This window comes from Perissodus microlepis, chromosome 1 (genome assembly GCF_051167445.1).
Source record: "Perissodus microlepis isolate ML-2025 ecotype Zambia chromosome 1, ASM5116744v1, whole genome shotgun sequence".
Lineage (NCBI taxonomy): Eukaryota > Metazoa > Chordata > Actinopteri > Cichliformes > Cichlidae > Perissodus > Perissodus microlepis.
The window spans coordinates 31,913,077-31,934,882 of NC_140461.1; the positions used below are offsets into that span (position 1 = coordinate 31,913,077).

The following is a 21,806-nucleotide window of genomic DNA, read 5'->3' on the forward strand; positions in this document are numbered from 1 at the left end:
TTTGAGAGGTTTCATCATCAAAGCAATTAAAAAATTGATTCAATTGCAGTGCTGCACGAAAGGCCAGAGGTATTATATCTGTTTCTTTTGGGGGCGTGAATATTTTTAACAATTTCTTGTTTCTAGGGTCAATATCATGAATTTGTTTTGAAATTTTTGTACTAATTTTCTTACTAGAATAGGTTTCTAAGCTTTAAAAGTAAAAAGATAAAATGAGAAATTGCAGAGCAGAGTGAGTTTTTACTCTAACCTCATTACTGCAGGTAAATTCTGTCAGGTAGAAAAGCTTGATGCTAGAAATAGTCCGTCTCAGCTTTAAACGGCACTGTGTGTTGGCAGTGAGTGTGTTCCTGTTGAAGACAGAGTTGCTTCCAATTGGCCAGCTAAATCTCCTCATCCCATCCACATACACTCTCTCTCACTGTCTTCCTCTCTCTCTCTCTTCCCTGTCTTGACTGATGTCGGGCTTATTCCAATCCCTGCAGAGCCGTGTGAGACGAGGAACCAATAGCATGTCGGGGAAGGCGGAGCTAGGAGCAGTCGGCCAGCTTCAGGCAGAGATGCTGCATTTGGACCTCATCGATGGTGCTGACGGTTACCGCGGTGACAAAGAATCCTCGAAGGCGTCTGCAATTTCAACTCCGCCAGTCACCAAGGACCCTGCAGCACCTGTTACCATGGAGACTTACCGGCCCAAGAGACCCACGACCCTTAACCTCTTCCCAATCGTGCCACGTACACAGGTATAGCCTGAATTAACCTTATCCTCTCGCTCTCTCACACACACACACATTCACTCACACAGTTACACAGTTTGTGGCAGGTGGACAAATATTGATGAGTAATTCTGGAGGACTGTGGGAATGTTTCAGTGTTTTTCTTTCAGTGTTTTTTTCACTCCACCTATATTGGAGCCTCCTCTCACACAAATATTATGTTTGAAATTGGAAATATAACTGGATAACCTACTTGACATCACCACTGGATTCACTACAATTGCTTCTCTGACAGGATGTGTTTTCTCCACTGAACAATAGCCTCAACTGTCATTTCTTTTTTTCTATTGGTGCCCGTCTCTGTTTGCTTCAATGGCGCTTGAGCTCGTGACCATTCATGTCTGTGTGTGTCTGTGTGTGTGTGTCCATGTAAATCAATCTAAGTGAGGACCAGCACTAAGAAGGAAGACATTTTGTTTAGGGTAGTTTTAGGCTTTAGTTTTGGAATGGGAACTAAAAAATGTAAAGTATCGATAAAGAGCAGCGGTGTAGCCATACAAATGTGTGCAACCATGTTCGGGTTTACTGCGACAGTGAAGGTGTGTTTAAAAATTGTATTTGTACTATAGAGCACACATTTAGATTTTTCTTTTTTTGTTCAGTAAAACCTATGAATTAAAAATTGAGCATTACAATCTGCTAATTAAGTTTTGATAATGACAGTGGTATAGTTATGGTTTGAGTAGGTGGTAGACATCAGAGTGAAAGATAGTGATGAGGGTTGAAGTACTTTGTTCAGATAAGGAAAACATTATGACTTGGATCAAAAGGTTATAAAAGCCTTGGTTGTCATGGTTAAAGTATGAACTGATTTGGTTCAGATAGTGTTTGTAGTTTGTTAATAATTACTTATTGAGTTACTTGAAGTTGAGGTCCTCATCTTATTCTTTTCTTGACTCCCTCCTTTATACCCGTAACGATTACTAGACCCGGACATTCATCATTATAGCCTCTTGCTAATATGTTGATCTTCTTGACTTGAGGACAGTGTCCAAGTTCAAATAAAACACATCTAATGTGCACAAAATCAAAACCTTTAGCTAGCTCCAGGAGATGTTTCAACACCTGCACAAGCGTCACTGATGTTTCTTTCAGTTCTGGGAAGGAAAAATAGCATGTAGTGAGTGGATTAGAACTTGTTAGGTGAAAAGAGCTTCAGAGAATGTGGTTGGATGAACAATACAGTTACTTTGCCTTATAACCGAACAAAATACTATAAAATGGGCTAAAAAGTCAGAAATAATGTTACATGATACATTACACTGTTAATTCAGATAATAAAGGATTTGTTGCCATGACTTGTTAATGTGATGGAATTAATTTGAGAGAAAAAAGGCAAAACCATGTCATTCAAGAAAACAAATTAAATCATTTTATTCATGTGTTTACATTTGAATTCTAGAAATATTTCCTTTGATTCACTGAAATGTACAGGGTGGGCAATTTATATGGATACACCGTAATAACATGGGAATGGTTGGTGACATTAAAGTCCTGTTTGTGGCACATTAGTATATGTGCGGGGGCAAACTCCTCAAGATGGGTGGTGACCATGGTGGCCATTTAGAAGTCGGCCATCTTGGATACAACTTTTGTTTTTTCAATAGGAAGAGGGCCATGTGACACATCAAACTTATTGGTAATGTCACAAGAAAAACAATGGTGTGCTTGGTCTCAACGTAACTTTATTATTACATGAGTTATTTACAAGTTTCTGACTGCTTATAAAATGTGTTCAATGTGCTGCCCATTGTGTTGGATTGTCAATGCAACCCTCTTCTCCCACTCTTCACACACTGATAGCAACACCGCAGATGACCCCAAAGATAAAAGTCTAAGGGAGTCAGATCGGGAGACCTTGGGGGCCATTCAATTGGCCCATGACGACCAATCCACTTTCCAGGAAACTGTTCATCTAGGAATGCTCGGACCTGGCACCCATATTGTGGTGGTGCACCATCTTGCTGGAAAAACTCAGGGAACGTGCCAGCTTCAGTGCACAAAGAGGGAAACACATCATCATGTAGCAATTTCAAATATCCAGTGGCCTTGAGGTTTACATTGTTTTGGTTTTACATTGAAACCAAGCATACCATTGATTTTCTTGTGACATTACCAACAAGTTTGATGTGTCACATGGCCCTCTTCCTATTGAAAAAACAAAAGTTGTATCCAAGATGGCCGACTTTAATATCACCAACCATTCCCATTTTATTATGGTGTATCCATATAAATGGCCCACCCTGTAGAACTACCTCTATGTCATATACATAGTAATGTATACAGTGAGTGAGTTTGGCCTCCTTGAGTGCAGGCAGTCAGCATGATCAGCCAAGCGTCTACAGCCTATTTGCCTTTGCTTTGCACTTGATCTGGAAGCAAAGTCTGCTCTGCTCAGTGCTCCGCTTTGTTCCTGTAGGTTGTTTGAGCTGTCAAAACTGAAAAGTATGAAGGAAGTAATTGGTCTCAGTTATGTTTCAACTGGGGAAATCTTCTTGTCTATTCCAGCACTGTTCATTTTTACATTTTATACAGCAACTAGAAAAAAAACATCTAAACCAGTGCTGAAATACTTTACTGTTGAGGTTTCTTTAAAAAGTTTAATACATGCAATGAAAGTGAAGACACAGATCAACAGGCTGCATTTTATACCAGATAAATTCATTAGCAGTTGCGGGTGTCGCGTTTTTACTTAAATACTTATTATTTAAAATGATTTGGTCATAAAAAATATCATCAGGTGTGATCAAGGAAATCGGGGTAATATTATGTTTTAGTAAAACGAAACACAAAACAAAATCTGTGTCTGAAATACCATCAAAATGGATAGATTGAGAAGATCACATGGCATTATAAAAAAATAATAACTGATCTGTCATCGCTGAAGTAGATTTATTAAAGTATTGTTCTGTTATTGAGACAGCATGGCTACATCAGGAGGTGACAGTGAAGACTTTCACAGTGTGCATCCTTACACAGCAGGAATGAGACAGAAGATTTAGGATGATTTCCAGTCATTAATGTTTTTTCTCAGACCTTGAATTGTTAGAAGAGGCGTAGGTTGTGTACACTGGGCGACTGTTTCCAGGTCAATGAGTGTGCAGAAATGCAAAAGTATATGGCATATTTGCTCTGCATCGTTTTGCAGCGAGTCCCATGTCTGAACAAAAGCATCTCTGATCAGTGTTAACACACTGAGGGTTTTTTTCAAAAGCAGTATTTTTTAATCCAGTAATGTCAATAGTGCCACATCGAGTCAGACTGTTAAGAGGTTAGCAGGGTGACACAAGATGCAGCTGTGATAGGCTGAGACAGCTGTCAATTAAGGCGCCCCATCTCATTCATTCAGCTTCCGAGGTCTTCAAACACTTCAAGTTGGCAAGCTTGTGTTCTGTTGTATCAAGTTCACACAGATTTTAGTCATGGATTCACCCATCCGCTGAAGCTGACTCCTCAGATATATGCAGTTGTTTCCTACCTGCTGATTCACTCTTTACCATGGCAACAGCCCTGTCTCCGCCTGGTACACGTAGATGGAAAAGTGAGTCACACGTGGTGGGTGGACGGAGGAGGAAAAGATGTTATTTTGTGCGTGCTGTCGTCACAGGAGTTTCCAGCTCTCCGTCTGTTAAAATCTCTGTTTAACTCTTCTGTTATCTACAACTGAGTGTTAAACCATAGTCTTTCTGAGGAAGCGGTTAAAATAAGCCACTGAGTCGCAAAATATATCAGTCGTGATAATGATTAGATTCATAAGCGTGTTTGGCAGGTTTTGAATAATTCCTTTTAAAACCTATTTGGTGGCTAAATGCCAAATTTTCTGGAAACACTGCTGCCTTCTTCGGCCTAATCTAGATGCCATGATCAATTAGTTTATTGGTTGTTGCATTTTTATACATATATTTTAAAAAGAGATTAAAACATGGCTTAAGAACAACTTTAACACCATGCTGAGAAGTGTTTCAGTCACTGTGTTGTTGTGACTGATTGTGGGTGTGGACTGGATGCACTGAGTTGTATTTAATTGCACTCAGCAGAGATGTCACTGTGAGCAGCCACACCCTTTAGGATCTGTTCACCAATCACTGATAAGCTGCTCTTTAAATGACTCCTTTCATCAGTGACAATGATCAGCAACCTCTCTTTTTCTGTACTTATAAATGAAAGTGTCATATAGATACCACAAAGATGTTCATATAGATTTTTGTAACAAGGTTGATTTTGCTTTTATTCTTTCTTGATTTCCATATTTAGAAATGTATAGAAAGAAAGGAAACCTCACAAGTTTCATGACTTCAATCAGCAATTACCCCCCAGCCTAAACAGGCTGTCTGACTGCATGAGTGTGTTTCCCAGTGGCTTGTGTAAATGTCAGGTCCCTTTAAATGCACACCACGGAGCATGGACAAAAGAGTTCCTGCTCATTCAACAGAATAAAAGGTTTGTGTGTGCATGTGTGTATGTGAAGTGAAAGAGAAGCGAGAGGAAGAGAGACACACACACTCACACACAGAGAAGTTGTATATGTTGTGTCAGGATCCAGAATTCAGTGAGCAAACCCATCTCTGTTCCTCTTTTTTCCATCTGTTGTTCCTTCTCTCCACTTCCTTCCTCTTCTTCCTTTTTCAGGACACGTTAAACAACAACTCCCTTGGTAAGAAGTACAGTTGGCAGGAGAAGGTTTCAGGCTCATCCTCGCCCCTTAAAACAGGTGAGCTTCCCCACATCATGTTTATGAGTCATGTTTTAGTTTAGACACATTTTCTCATTTAGTTGATGATAACTGGGATGTGCTGGCCAGAATCCATTGTTGTGTTAGTAACATTCAGTCAGTGTCGGCGTGTGTGATTTGCATTGAGTCTGACAGCTTGTGTGTCCCTCTGAACCTTGGGGACACTGCTCAGCCTTGGATTAGCTGCTGGGACAAGTTGAGCTAGCTGAGGCTATGCTGTATATTGTGCGTGTTTGGAAGCCAGCTGAGGCTTAAAGCTAGCTAGAGGCTGTCATAGCCCATTGATGCTGTTCTTTGAAGAGCACCATCCAAAGCTAGAGTAACCAGATTCACAGCCAACAGTTAGAGAAACGTAAATATTAGGTGTTAAGTCGACCTTTTAAAGGCAAATCTGGGGAACAAGCTTCCAAATTCAGGCGAAATGAACTTTTATGCTCTATTCAAGCAATAGGGACAAACTTTAGAGCTTTTAGAGCACATTGTTGTGAGATGATGCCCTTGTATTCCATGCCCTATAAATTATATAAATTGAAATAATGGCAAGTGTAACAGTATTGCTGTCTGGGTAGTTTGGTTTTATTTGGATTGGATTGAATTTCATTAGGTGTGGCTGCGAGCACTATAGTCGATTTGTCATTTGATATGTCAGACTCACTGAAAAAAACAAATGTAAATCTGTTTGCCAGATCAGTCTGAATCTACAGAGTAGAAGAAAACTGCAAGGAAAAGTTTAACATGTGGCATTTCAGCGATCGCTTATTTAGAAACAGGCCCAGAGGAGTGCCTCTGGTACACGCTTCCCGCCATTTATTTTTATAGTCGACATAAGACCTTATGTCTTCACAAAGCCCTGCAAGCACCATTTTAAATTGGTTTTATTAGCCATCTGAGACAACTCTGTTCAATCTGAATTGCAAATCAAAGTGATTCTGTGTAGAAGTAAGGAGAGATTTTACTTTTTAAATATAATGAAAACAGTAGCGGTTTTTGATACGGGCGACACGGGCGGTTGCCCGGGGCGGCATCGTGGTAGGGGGCGGCCTCACGGGCATCGGCAAAAAAAATAAATAAATAAAAATTGCTCGTATTCATGCTGCCCCGACGTCATGCCAGCGCATATTGGGAATGGTACAGGCACCGATTGGTTTTCTATCGCCCATTTGCTGGGAGTAAGGGCGCCCTCCGTTTGCGAGGTGCGCCTCCTGCTTGCAGCACAGGGAGGAGAGGGCGGGGCGGCGGGGGATTCTCTGGCTTGCTGGAGCAGCATCTAATAACCAACTCGCAAAATAAACACAAACCAACAAACACGAAAACACCAGACATTATGATACAGACTTATAATTTGCACCAATGTTTTTTCGAAATTCTGTATGGGAAAAGTGAGCGCGAGAGCCCTCGGTGCACCTGCTCGCTGCTGAAGTCAAAGTAAAACTTTATTGTCATCTCCGCTACATACAGTCCAGTATATAGAGACACGAGACGACGAGGCTCCAGTTACAGCAGTGCAATTAAACAAACAATATATATAAGAAGAGTAAGAAAATAAATATGCACTTTAGGACTTGAGGTAAAGGGATCAATAACAATTTAAAATTTATATTTTACAGTTTGATGATTTAAAGTCTCACACACAACCCGTCGAAAGGGGAGGGGCCCTGCTGCTTCCAAGTAGAGCACATTTCATTCATAATGATGTAAATCCAAGCCCATTATGTATTCATGATTTGAATCCTGGGTAGTGTGAAATCCCAGCCAGAGGGTGTGTTCGCCCAGGGCGGCAAACAGGCTAGGACCACCACTGAATGAAAAGATTCTTTCACTTTTGCAGTGCTTCTTGTGTGCACACCTTTAACATTTAAATGAAAATGAAACAGATTTAATTTGAAATCAGTCCTGTCCTGAATTAGCCCCTCTGCTATTTAAATGCCATTTAAAATACTCGGGAATGATGTCTGAATCCCCTGCCAATGGATTATGACATAACACGTCAATCACCTTCTCCTGGCTACACTCTGAATTTGATGAGTAATGGGGATTTGGCTGTGTAATCCTGACATCCGTTACCTAACCATTTCTACTTTTCTCTCTTTCTGTGTGTGCTTTATTTTATCTGCCTGTGCATTCGTTGCCATGTCTGTCTTCGTGCATGTGTGCGCATTTGTTTGTCCATCATGTTTGCGTTTCTGCGTCACGTATGTTTGCTCCGTGTGCGCGTCTGGGCTTTGCTTGTGCATCTGCGTCTGCATGTGTGTTTGCTTGGGTGTCTGCATGTTTCTGCTCACGCCCGCACTCCCTCTAGGTGACCTCACCCCTCCACGTGAGCACAGCTGTCTAAGCGACGAGGACAAGGTGCACGGTGGGGGAGCGCAGACCAAAGACCGCGGGACCTCCACCGACGCCCCCTGCAGACACAGTCACACCTCGGGACACTCGCACAGCTCATCTGCAGGGGCTGGGACACGGTCCAAGATTCAGGAGAAGCCACCGGCACCACCACCACCACAGAACTATACACCAGCTCCTCTATATCCTTCAGGGAAAGCGGATGGCAGTGGGTCCCACAGGGAGAGGATTAGATACCACACAGATGTTCATATAGAGCCAACAGAGGAGATCTATCTGACTCCTGTGCAACGTTCCGCAGATCCCCTGGAACCCCCCACCGTCCAGGACCGGCCTTTCCTCTCACAGCAGACTGAGCAGGGACGCATGTCCATTAGCTCTGACACAGAGGGACCACCTCCTTATCAGCCCCTCCCGGACCGGACCAACCCCTCCATCTATGAGGAAGACGAGATCTATGTCCCCCCACCGTCATACGCTTCCTGTGTAGAGTCCCTCATCACGCCACCTAGCATGGCTGTGTCAGCTCACTCCTCCCATGCACTGGACCTCAGCCTAAAGGGGACAAGTACAGGAGCTGGGGCAATGCTCAGGGCTGGGTCATCAGTTGAGTATGTTGATGCCACAGATGAAAGCTACTGTGGGGACGATGAGGATGTGGACAGGTTAATAATGGACGCAAAGATGAGAAAGGGAGGGGTAAAGGGAGCCGCCCCACCGAGGACTTCCATGAGCTCAGAGGCCAGCGGCCTGACATATGACTCAGTTAAATATACATTGGTGGTGGATGAACATGCTCAGCTGGAGTTAGTCAGTCTCCGGCAGTGTTACCAAGGCTACAGCGATGACAGCGACTCGGCCACCGTCTATGACAACTGTGTCTCGTCTCCATACGAGTCAGCCATCGGAGAGGAGTATGAGGAAGAGGAAGAGGAGCATGACCCTCGTATAGGTGGAGTGCGTCGAGAGGCCACAGCGTGCCTATCTGAGGATTCTACTCCAGAGGCGGACCTCCACTTCTCCAAGAAGTTCCTCAATGTCTTCATGAATGGGCGCTCTCGCTCCTCCAGTAAGTCTGGTAAAAACTCAATTCCAAACATAAATGGTGGCGATGGCTAGCATTTAGCTTTTGGTTTGTTTTTTTGTTGCGTAACTAGTATAAAGACTTCTTGAAGAAACTCACTTTGGTTAGCAAATGTGGTTGTCTGACAGTGCTGATGGCAGTTTGGGGTTTTGTTTTTGTTTTTTGTTTTTTTTTACATTTTTCCCTTTAATCCATTAACTACATTTCTGAGACTTGCTTGTAAATGCCAGGAAGTTTATCAGCACTACTGGCTGGTGCTCTGCCTAATTCCCTTTAAATATACACTGTCAGTGGTGTCTAGCCAAACTGGCAACAATTGCTATTCAAGGCTTAAAGCAGTGCAGCTGATGAAGCAAAGCCACAGGAATGTTCAGGAATCAAAATTTTGTCATACACTAAACACAGTCATCCACATGGCTGTCCTAACTGTGGAGTAATACAATACTAAGCCGTACTGATACACAGTATAACCATTGGCTATTACATTTACTATGTACTGTATTTGCAAAGCAGTAGTATTTTTTTATTTATTTTAAAATTATGTCACTTCTGCTTTTAAGTCTCGAGAATAAAAGCAGTAGACTGGACATTTAAATGACCTGTTTAGTGAAAAGGTGCTCAGCCAGCTTGTTCAGGGGATGTGAGAAAACACACATCTAGAAAGAAGTTAGTGAGGCGTTTGAAGTTCTAGACATAAAACTTCCATAAAACTGTAAAACTTCCCAAACTGACTAAAGGCGCATTGCTTGATGTAATTTTGTGTCACTTCCACTGGAAGATTCATTCATTTTCAGTAGGAAGCAGAACAACGATGCACTGATTGTGAAATTCAGAAAATATCTACTCAGATATTCTACTGAGTAGAATAGCCTAGAAGAGACTTAGAAAGTCTAATTGAACTGTAAGTCTCACCTGTTTAATTAGCTATTAACTACTACTTTTGTAGTAGTATTCCAACAGCACCCTATGCCACTTATGTGGTTGAGTATTTAGTCGGGACAAAATTGATTTCTTGTGTCACCATATTTAGTCAACAAGGTTTATTTTATCAGAGCTATGATATGATTTGTCAGATAAATCAGTGCTTTGCAAATGCTCAACATCTGTAAAACGACTGTAAAGTTTTGTTTTAACACAGTTAACCTTTAGTGAATTCCATTAAAACCTAAAAATCTTATCTAAGTTGTAAGATTTAAGAGTAAATTTGGACTATTTTGATGATAAGGGGTCTAAAGAATTAGAAATCTTGTGGGGACAATGAAGATCCCTATGTCATATCTTATTAAAGCTGCAGGCTCTGTCTAAGAGATGTTGCTTAAACAGACTATCTGTGATCTCTCAATGAGAAAGAGCGCTGCACTGAGAGGGAGATGAGAATCCTCTGTTTGAAGACTGCAGGACTGATTCAATTGCTGTTGCCACCCACATATTGACCCTCATCATAGTGTCTGTTAAAGAGCCAGCATTAATGGGCACAAGAGGCAATTCATGTTATGGAGACAGAGATTAGGAGATATGTGTGTTTACAGTATTTGCTCTAATAGTCCAGGCCGGTCTCTTGGAAGGGATCCATGTATTTTAGTCTCATTAGAAATGCTGCAGCAGTTTTTCTGAGCAGTTCAGGCAGCAGTCACAAAGGTCTCAGGGGAATGTAGGTAGAAATACACAATGCACGTTTGCTTCATGCCTAATTAAAGTGTGATTCATGTCTCAGAGAATGCATACATGTAAATGCTGCATCTCCTAATTATGTTCTCTGTGGTCTTTTTTGGACTTGTGTTACAAATTATAAGCCTGTGTCATTAATCTTTTTGCAAGCCTGACACAAAGGCTGACATTGCATACTATTTACTTCCTATTTTAAAATAAATCTCTCTTGTTTTTTTTTTTTGTTTTTTTTGGTATTCAAGGTGCAGAATCCTTTGGTTTATATTCCTGTATCATAAATGGTGAGGAGAAGGATCAGAGCCACCGAGCAGTCTATAGGTAATGACAGTTACACTACCATCCTTGCTGTAATCCCAACAGACATTGTAAAACCGTGAAAAATGACAGTATGTAGTGTTCTGTTGATTATGATGTTAATGAATTGTGAAAACAATAGTAAAGAAATGGGAAAAAATAAGTCTTAGGGTTTGATATTGTAATAACAGTCATGTTTAAAACTTGTGTGGATTGATGAAATAACACTGCGGTAATATTAAATGACACACTATGCTTATATTATCAATAAAGTTTGGCATTCATCTCCCAGTCAGTTACCGTTATAAACATTTCAGATTCTATGATTCCTATCAAGCCTCTTATGTCTTTGGTCAAACAGACCAGATTGTGTAAGCAAAGAAGTATTAAATGCTTGGTGTTCATCTTTACTAATGAATCTTTCGTAGAAATGAGTAATTCATCCAGCAGCTTTCAGATAACTCAAATAAGTCAAACAGCATTTTTTTTCAGAATGAGCCAATCTACAGGCATTTAACAGAAAGATGTGTTTTTTAAGTGTTTTAATGATAAACCATCAACGCAATTTTTCCATCCTGACCTACTTACTTATTTGTTAAAATAAATAAGTAGATTTTACAGCACATTTAAAACCAAAGTGATTCAATAAAACTAAAAAAGGGTTCTTAAAACTCCCTGTACTCCCTGTTCTTTCAAGAAAAGATTTTAGTCTGCAGATTGTTGACTACAGCATTTATTTGTTTGGTAAATTTCCAATTTGTGTCAAAGATTAGGTTAGTTTAGAATTATATAACTTGTAATTTAATAGTATCAAAGAGCCCGGGTCATCTTTCAAGCGCTCGGTTAAAGTAGAAGGCCAAAGAGTATGACCTCAGTTTTGCATTAATTTAACTGGAAGAAACTGGGAGATCCAATTTTTTATTATCCAAGAATGACATAATTGTAACTGGGAAAAGAAAACTGAGACTTTCCTATAACTGCACCAGTTGCTTTCTGGGGTTTTTTCTGTCATATGGAAGTTTTCACCACTGAAAAAAATGCCATCCATAACTTGAAATTTTGAGTTATTTTATCCAAATTTTTAGTTAATAAGTTGACATTTCTTTGTTACCTGAAAACAGATGGCAGTGACACAGGCACACTCAACATTGGGTAGTGACAGTATCCATGAGCTACCAGTGTAAACATGTACAAACTGCTGCTGTGCTGATAATAACACCATGCCTTTTAGCTAATAACGCAGAGATTTCATCATTTCTGAAACCATGCTGAAAGAACTCAGCAGTTGACTCAATCATGACCTACAGCTTCAGCTTTGGTAGCTAATGCCTTCCACCTTTTGCTTACAGGTAACAAGGAAATGACGTACCTTCACAGAGCTTCCTGATTGACTGAGCTACCTTAAAATTTTGAGTTATTTTCTTGAAATTTTAGCTTATTAACTCAAAATTTTGGACATATAGCTCAAGATGTTGAGTTATGGATGGCAAAGAAAAAATATACAAATAAATTTAGTGGCGGAAATAAGGTATGTCAAACATAAGGCCCAGGGGCCAGATTCAGCCCAGAAAGGACTTCAGTCCAACCCAATGGATGGCTTTAGAAAAAGGGTAAGGAGGGTATAAATTTTGGATTTGTAACTGTATTTGCATAGGTTTTACAGCTTTCCATGGTAATACAGACCTCCCCCATAGCCATTCATACTACATCAAAGTAAACAAGTAACATATAAAACATGAAAATGACAGAAAAAAATCCTTTTTTTTTTTCTTTTTCTGATATTACTGTATTGGAGATTAAATTTGTGGTTAAATGAATTTAGAAAGGGGAGTTTTTAGATCTGTCCCACTCAACATCAAAATGACCTGCATGTGGCCCACAGTGTAAAATGAGTTTGACAGGCCTTCTTTAAAGTGTCCTCACACTGTACATCAAATGGAAAAATACAGTGTTACTAATATATAGCTGTAAGCAAGAACTGATTGTAGTTCATTTTTACCCTGGGTTGTGTGTAATAGTGTGTAGCAACACACCTGACCAGCTAACACACATAAGTTGCATTTAAGTCACTGATTTAATTTTTTTCTTTACACTGTTTAAAAATTTCCTTGTAACGACAAGCAGGTGTAGGAAATCCGTGTTTGACTTTTAAACCTTAAATTTCATTTTAAATTCGGAGCTAGTTTGTGGAGCAGTTACGTGTGCAGCCAGCACATAAAAATCTCACATCTTTCTCGACAGGTTTGTCCCTCGGCACGAAGATGAGTTGGAGCTAGAGGTGGATGACCCGCTGTTGGTGGAGGTCCAGGCAGAGGATTACTGGTATGAGGGCTACAATATGCGAACTGGTGCTCGTGGGGTCTTCCCGGCCTACTATGCTGTAGAGGTGACCAAGGACATGGAGAACTACAAAGGTACCAATAGTGCTGGGATTTGTAGGAGTGGGCCACGAATATGTTAGTAAAGAGAGAGATGGCTGCTTTAGGCTAAAAAAGGGGGGCTGTTTACATGCCATGAACATCAGAAATGTCATCAGTGATCAGATTTTCTAGATTCAGTACCTCTGGCATAGTTGTGTTTGTGGATGGGAAGCCTTTCAGGGTTCTTGCATGGAGTGTGCTCTGATATGTGGGGTTAATGTGCACTCCAGGGAGTGCTTTACTCTACTTTTGAAACCCCAAGGAGGTGTATGCAGCAAGCAACAGGGGATAAAGTATGAAATGATGTGAAGTGCAATGCTATAACAGATTATTAGTCAGTGGTACTGATCGACAGCTCAAAAATGTATTCTGTTCCCTTAAAGGAGCTAGTGACTGAATTGTAGCTGGAATATAGTGCCGTATGTAGTATTACATTTTACACATCTTGCTTCTTGTGTTTATTGTCATTGTTGTTTCTTTTCTGCTATACTCTGTGCAGTAAAGAGCAATGAATGGATTGACAGATACCGCCTAAAGTTTCTGGGGTCAGTTCAAGTGCCCTACCACAAAGGAAACGATGTTTTGTGTGCAGCTATGCAGAAGGTAAGCTCATGTTTTACACGCATGTGTAAGTTACAGGAGACGAGACATGTAGGGGGAAAGAGGAGCAAGAGACACGGAAGGGAAAGAGAGAGAGGGACAGAGACCAAATACAGACATGACTGGGAGACATACACAGAGAACATGTCTCTGTCATAGGAGACACAGGGATGAGACAGAGACAAGAAAACAAGAGATTAGAGATACAAATAAACTCAGAGGCATAAAAGAACTAAACTCAACACCATAGGGGTTTAAGTTGCATTTGTGTGCCTTTGTGTTGTTTTGCTTTGATAGCTCGAAAAGTTATTGTGATGTTAACAATCCATTATAGCCTTTATAACTTAGTAACTATTATTCTTGGAGTTGTTTGTACCTTGTCACATTTGACCTCTGACCTCTCCTTTAAGTTCAATAGAAGACTATGTCTCTTACTTATTGACGACATATACGCATATAGGGAATGATATATAGGGATCATAAGTTTTGCATAACGTTACTCTGACCTCTTTTTTTAAGGTCAAATAAGGTCAAACCTTTGAAAAATGTCTTTTACCTTTGTTTTAAATTCTAGTGCCTTTTGTTTCAGTTGACCTCACTGCCTATATTTTACTTTCAAATTAACCCCAAATTGAATTTTTTTATTGCACTTTAAACTTCTTAAAGTGTTTTTTAAAAAAGAAAACAAAGTTAATATATACAAAATACAATATTATCCCCTTAAAAGTAAATACTGCCCAGTGCTAGAGCTGCCTTTGCAGAGGTTTGCAATTTGTTTGTTTGCATATTCACAGGTAAAGGAAACTTTTGAAGAACTTTATTCTAGTAACGTTTTCAAAAACCATCTAACACGTGTCTTACAGATTGCTACTAACCGAAGGATGACAGTCAAGTATAACCCACCTTCCTCATGCATCCTGGAGATCAGTGTGAAGGGCATCAAGCTTTCAGTTCAAGAGGATTATTATGCTTGTGACAGAGTAAGACATTTACTGATCCTGTGTATGTCTGCTGTGAAATAATTATATGCAACTTCACAGACTAATCAAATAAAAGCTCATCAGCAATCTTTTGGAACGGTGAAAAGGTTAAGGATCTCACTTTTTCAGTGATGCATGGTTTGGTTCATGTGTTTTTAACTGATAAAGATTTTCTTTCAAATTAAAATATTTTGTTTCTGAAGAAGAAAAGGCTCCTAGTTGTTAGAAGTACTCAAACCAGCCTTCGTGGCAGAAATAACTGGGATGCTCAGTTTTACCTCAGCATGTTGTCTAAACCATGTCTACATCTAAATGCATTGGGTTACTACCCTGCGATTTGCTATTTCGATTTTTGCATTATTTTGTAGTTGAACAGGTTTACCTAATAAAGAGGTTGGCGAGTGTATATTTGAAGAGTAAGGCAGAGAAAGAGAGCGAGAAGCTATAATCTATCAGCACAGTGTTGAAGGAACACATGAGACACATCGCCACCATGTGGCTGCCGACTGATACTGCAGACAAACGTGTTAGTGTCAGGCCACAGTAATTACTTCAACGAAAAGAAACTAAGAATTCTGTGGGAATTCTATGTATGTATATGGGATCATTATCAATTTAAAGTTCATCTGTTTAAACAATTGAGAAATTAATGTTTTACTTTTATCAAGATCTGATGTTCAGATAATACAATGTGATGCACTATCAATCTCGATATATTTTAATATTGCAGTCGCCAACTAGTCTAAATTAAAAGCTTTAATTATTTTATCAGCAAGCCAAAAAAAGAAAGAAATCAATAAAAGTAAAATATATGAAACAGGGTTTGAAATGTTTGCTTCTTGGTGTTAATCTTAGACGTTTATGCATCCTCTGTTGACAGAGTAACGAGTGCAGTCACTTCTTCCAGTTAAAGAACGTCTCCTTTTGTGGCTATCACCCAAAAAACAGCAAGTAAGTAAAAACTGAAGGTATTAAGCAGTTATGCTGCTCTCTCTATCGAGACTAAAGTTGCCACAAGGTCTCACTATTAGATAAATATTCAAGAATATTGGACCTCTTCCTGCTCACTGATAAAATAAAGCAGGAGTTCATCATTATTAGGTGTCAAAGTAATATACTGAATGTCTTTTTTAAAACTTCTCTGCAGGTATTTTGGTTTCATTACGAAGCACCCAGCAGACCAGAGATTTGCCTGCCACGTATTTGTGTCTGAAAATTCTACCAAACCTCTTGCAGAGTCAGTAGGGTGAGTTGTGTTTTTTTAAGGTTTCCTTTGGGCATCAGTCGGGGGTTTTAGTGAGATACGGTTTAACAAGTTGCATATATAAATACATCCCGCCAGCAGAGAATCTTTACAGCACTGAAACTTGCTGTAAATAATACTTGTATAAGTTACTATGGTGTTTAAGTTACTTTGCAAATTTCAGTTTTCACACAGTTTTACCTTCTAAGAAATTTGACCTGACAAGATCAGCCAGTTTTTCTCTTCTCAGCAATTCTCAGTAAATCTTCCCTGTTATTCTGAAAGTGATCTGAACAAAATGGAACCAAATAAATACACTGCAGAAATTAACTTAAACTTAATTGAGCTCATTCAAATGAATAAAAAACAGAAAAGTGTCACGGGTTGCCGGGGCAAGCCGTGTATGAATTATTTAGGACCCAAGATGCGGCAGCTCTGGTGCAAGTGAGTTTATTTAGCCAATGTAGATACAAACAGAGATGGCGAGGGTGAGCTTAAAACTAAAAAAACCTAAACTGGGAAAAACAAACCTGAAATTTTGAGACATGAAACCAAGATGCAGGGAGACGTAGAGAACATAGGGAAAACCACACAGAATGACGGAGGGAGAAACGCAGACGAACCAGCAACTACTATGACAGAAGACACGACTTAAATACACTCAGAGAAACACAGGGAGATTACTCACAGGTGGGGGACACAGCTTGGAGTGATTAACGTGACGAGACAAGGGAGTCAAACTGAAAGCACTCACATAAGACACAGACCTTCACTATAAAACAGGAACTTACACATGCAAGGACACAGACTAAGAAACGCGGACTTGACACAGGAATACACGGGCAGAAAAGAATAAACACTAAACTGAGGAAGAACAGCACCAAAATCACAATAATAGACAACACAAAACGCTGGGTCAAAAGACCCAGGATCATGACAAAAACAAAACCTTAATAAGGCTTTTCTCAGGCATGTCTGGCACTTTGTAATGTTCTGCACCTGTTGGCTCTCGTTTAGAAATGTTTATGTTGTGATTAAGTTTATGTGACGTTCAAGAAATTACTGCCACGATGACGTGATGTGTTTTTCATTTCAGGAAAGCCTTCCAGCTGTACTATAAAGAGTTTGTGGAGTTCTCATGCCCTACAGAGGACATCTACCTGGAATAGCCTTGCCTTTAACCACAACCCTGTAAAGTACGCTGTATCATAACATAATGTTGCATGAAGGACAGATATACATTAATTGGTAAAACAAAAACAAAAAAAGAGAAAAATTAAACATTAACACATCTGACAAACGAACAGGTATAGAAGGCCCAAGTTTCAGACCTGTGGTGAAAACCTTGTGCAGCAACCAGAGATGAAAATGAGCCAAAGGAGGGGTTTCCTGGCAAATGAAAATATGCAAAATGGCATCAGTGATGAGGCAAAAATGGAAAGCACAAATATTTTAACTCATCAGTTTCTGCAACGCTTGTTAGCCTGTAGCATCATGTCAGCAGGGGCAAAGCTGAAAGCCCAGGATACAGTCTGGACGGCACCACTTTGTACGCTGGAAAAAAGAAAGAAAAAGCAGAATATATGACTTGGAAGTGAACAAGCAAGTGATGTTGGTTCATTTTGTCTTGAAATACTGTAACCAGGGTGTGAGCACGAGAGAGGTGTTTATTTACTAAAGACGTAACAACCTCACAATGAAAAAGGAGGACTAAACTAAATAAAACCCATGTAGGAACAGTTAATTTTATCCTTTTATCACACCTAATATGAAGGCGTATCCACATTTATTAAAAAAAAAACAAAGAGAGAGAAATCGCAATAAAAATCAGATGCAGTGATGTGCTCTGCATTTTGGGGGTTCTTGCCACATTTTTACTGCTTTTTGTTAAACCCAGACACAGCAGCTTGATCTGTACTGCATATTCAAGGTACAGTAAGCACAGTGTGAATACACAAGAGTAGAATAGGTTTGCTTTTCCATTTAGCAGTTGGAGCTAACTAGTAAAGGAACAGCTGAGTATCTAAAGTTAATTTCAAATAGTTTTAGTTGAATAAAATTAAAAGATGGTTTCAGCTTCTCACTTTTCAGTCAGACAGGCAGAAGGTAAACTTTGCAGATTGATTTATATACTTTACATGCTAATGCTCAATTAAAGTAGACTTTAAACTACTTTTCTCTTGCATCTGTGTGGCTCAGTATTTGGAGATTCACACTGGTGGAGTTTTACTGGTGGAATTTTTCACTCTCGTCACTTGTGTAAGTTTGCTCCTGGTGGAAAACTACCAAAACAAAAGATTGATGGACAAACCATGGATTGATGATTTCACTTCCTGATGGAGGCTAGTGTGACCAAATGCACTGGAGTTTTAGGTTAAAGCCTAAAATGAGGGTACAAACATGTAATGTAACCAAAGTGTTTTGAGCTGAGGAGGTGCTCCTTTTAAAACAAGTTAAATACTAAAATCTCATATTCCCCCTTTCCACCAAGGTGAGCCAGGTGCTGGTTCAAGTCTTTTGTGCTAGTGGTAGTGTGCAATTGGGCTTTCCAAATGTTGGTCGGCTTTTTCACGAGCCTTTGTAGTTTTAACTTTACAACACATGTATAAGACTATGAACACATCAAATGATTAACACTTTACCCTTTGAAATGTTACTTTGGAGTAAACATTGAAGTTCTTTTCATGACTTTTCAGGCCTTAACCTATAGAACAAAATGGCTGAGGTGGCATTAGAAGTTAATGAGAAATAACCTCTCTCTCTCTCTCTCTCTCTCTCTCCCTCTCGCTCATATATGTATGTATATATATATATATATATATGTATATATACATATATATATATATGTGTGTGTGTGTGTGTGTGTGTGTATATATATATATATATATATATATATATATATATATATATATATATATATATATATATATATATATATGAGCGAGAGAGAGAGAGAGAGAGAGAAAGAGACTTAGGTGTCAAAAACCATCGTTAAGTTTACAGGGGACATTGACAAATGTCATCTCTAGGGGAGAAAGCATTACAGGTCTCAGCTTTTTGCTGAAGTTCTGTTGAGAAATGAAGTGAAAAGAGACAATTTGTCTCTCTCACTAACTACTGCTGGAAAACTACAGAGGTGTATTTGTATAACTGCTGCTGCTTGATTTTCTAATTTAATATTGCCAGTCTGCTTAAATTATCATCCATACTCACACTTGGGTTTTTCTTCTAGATGATGTGCTAGTTGTATTTTTTTACTAATGGCCCCAGCCCCTTTTGTACTTTTTTTCATAGTTGAAAAACAGAAAAGTGTTGATGCTACATTGAATAGTTCTTTGTGACAAAGGCAGAATAAAGAACTCCTTAAATGTACTGAGCATTGTCCATGCAGAGAATGTTTAGAGGTACACAAGTGTCTACTTTAAGCAAACATCTATTGGTGCTATCGTGCACAGCTCTGTCCATATGTTCAGTAAAGCCTTAGTAATTCCTTGTCTACTGTCAGACATGCAATGCTTCTTTACTGTGTGTTCTAATTAGGTGTGAAATTAGTGATAAAGATGTTTAACAGAGAAAAAACCCCATCTGAGTTCGGCTGTTTACTCCTTCATACGACATTTTTCTGCAACTAGAATATGACACATTCTCAGACTTGTAGAGACAAGAAAATGATGCTTGGTGCAGTAGGTACAGGTGCTAACGAGGGAGCAAAAACAAAACTGGTGTCTTCAGATCTTCACTAGTAGTGCCTCTTTTTCATGAAATCATTGTTACTTTTTTGAGTCAACATTATTAAAATCTTTTAAGGGTTTTCCATTGAGTGTGTGTTGACTTTAAGGTAATGAATGCAAATTGAGTTGTTTTGCTGTGATTTGCTCTTCATTCCACTGCACTACATATTATTTGCTGTACATGTGCTGGTAATATTCAGTTTTTCCTCTATTCATCCTCGTTCTACCATTTGTTGCCATCAGAGAGACCAGTAGAGAAGCTCCTCCAGCTCCTCTAGGGTTACACTTTCTTCAAACCTTCATTTCTGCAGGCCATCCTCAAACAGCAAACTCAAAACAGCTCCTTTCAGTGCAAAGTTGCAGCTCTATCCTTTGCACCACTGTCCCGGTGAAGATTGAGGTGTGAGACAAATAACTGGGCTCCTAACTCTGTGCCTGGCAGAGCCAGGATGGCCTTTAGTGTAAACACACTGCTAACACCCATATCAGTGATCATCTTCTTTCTGCTCATTGCCATAGATGATTGTAGAAACATGGATTGAACTGTAAGTTAACAATTTTGTGACACTCAGCTCACTGTTCACAGCAACAGTGTTTGTAGTTTCTGTTTCAAAATTCCTTTCAGATCATACAGAGTGAATATTTTACCCAAAAGATTTCAAATACACCTTCTCATTATGTCTCTGGTATCCCCAGGAGTGTACATAATACTTGGGAAATTATGAATTTTATTATTAGAGAAGGAGCTGTGTTTAATTAGCTCATGCCTGAGATTTCACAAGTTGGGCTTGATTGAGAACTTAGTCACAATGAAAAGAAACAAAAACCTGACCCAAGTGTTATGGAAGTCTATTAATGTCCTGTTTATGAACATGTGAAACCAGTGAAAACGCATACAGTGGATAATTACTGAGACTTGATGTTGTAAAATGTGCCATAATGGTTAATAAGCAATAATGATTTTTGAGCTGTTACACCAATTATTCAGAGGAAGTGCTTGTTGCAGAGCTTTATAGACGTTTTAGTAACCCAGATTGTTCATGGTAATCTGAATTATTGAAATGAACATTAAGTTACACCATTTTTTGTGATAATGAGCTTTTTTTTATTTATCAGCACACGTACAGCACAGTTGTTTTGCAGTTAAAAACAAAGTATTCTTTCTACATCAATTGTCACTAACACCGGTTTGTAACTAAATATTTTATGTGGTCAATATTTATCAGACAATTAAATAAATGTAAAAGCAAGATTCACTAATGAAGGATATTGAAAATGTTCTATTCAGCAGTTGTCTCACCAGTTGTCAGTTTTTCATTGTCAAAAACAGAAAAAAAAAAATCATTTTGAAGAAAACAAGTTGTCTGCTGTTGTTGAAAGCCATTGTGTTTGTATCAGGAGAGATCAACACTCGCTTTTCTATGAATTCCCCTCTTAAGAGCCGATCAGACTGACAGGAGAACGTGGACTGCAGCGGGGGCTATACAAAGAGTGTACAGACATGGGTGTATAAATAAAGAATTTAATTTCTGTAATTATAAATATGACATTGTATTGATTCAACATGTAGTTTGTGAAATTTCTCTTTATTTTGGACTTTTCTCTTTCAGCTGTGAATTATTCTGGATTTAAAAATTTTACTGCAGATCTCATGGTGTGCTGTCATTAATGTGCTGGGATCAGTTATACAAACATATATTGCTGCCATGCTCCTGCTGCCTGATTCAAACTCCAGTGACAGTGCTGCATCTCTACATAAAAGAAAGTTATGTAGATAAGAAAGGTTAATGAAACTTGCAAGAGAATTTGTGCTTTTATACTGCTTTTTTATTACATTTTAATGGGTATTTATGTATAAATTAACAGTAGGCCTACTGTAATGTACTGCTATGCACCTACATACCAGTGATGCCTGCACAGCACAGGTTGAAACTT

General features: G+C 39.2%; 1 protein-coding gene across 3 annotated transcripts in view; it reads left to right on the plus strand.

Moving 5' to 3' along the window:
* The window catches only part of mapk8ip1b (mitogen-activated protein kinase 8 interacting protein 1b), a 47,246-nt gene extending 25,728 nt beyond the window's left edge, over positions 1-21,518 (plus strand). For all 3 annotated transcript variants that reach the window (XM_084951879.1, XM_084951966.1, XM_084951808.1), the window contains 10 exons: positions 486-743; positions 5,406-5,487; positions 7,808-8,920; positions 10,846-10,921; positions 13,139-13,311; positions 13,817-13,920; positions 14,781-14,897; positions 15,778-15,848; positions 16,045-16,143; positions 17,237-21,518. In XM_084951879.1, coding sequence (XP_084808005.1) covers positions 486-743; positions 5,406-5,487; positions 7,808-8,920; positions 10,846-10,921; positions 13,139-13,311; positions 13,817-13,920; positions 14,781-14,897; positions 15,778-15,848; positions 16,045-16,143; positions 17,237-17,309 — 2,166 coding nt within the window. In that variant the 3' untranslated portion in view covers positions 17,310-21,518. The remainder of the gene's footprint in view (positions 1-485; positions 744-5,405; positions 5,488-7,807; positions 8,921-10,845; positions 10,922-13,138; positions 13,312-13,816; positions 13,921-14,780; positions 14,898-15,777; positions 15,849-16,044; positions 16,144-17,236) is intronic.
* The last annotated feature ends 288 nt before the right edge of the window (positions 21,519-21,806 follow it).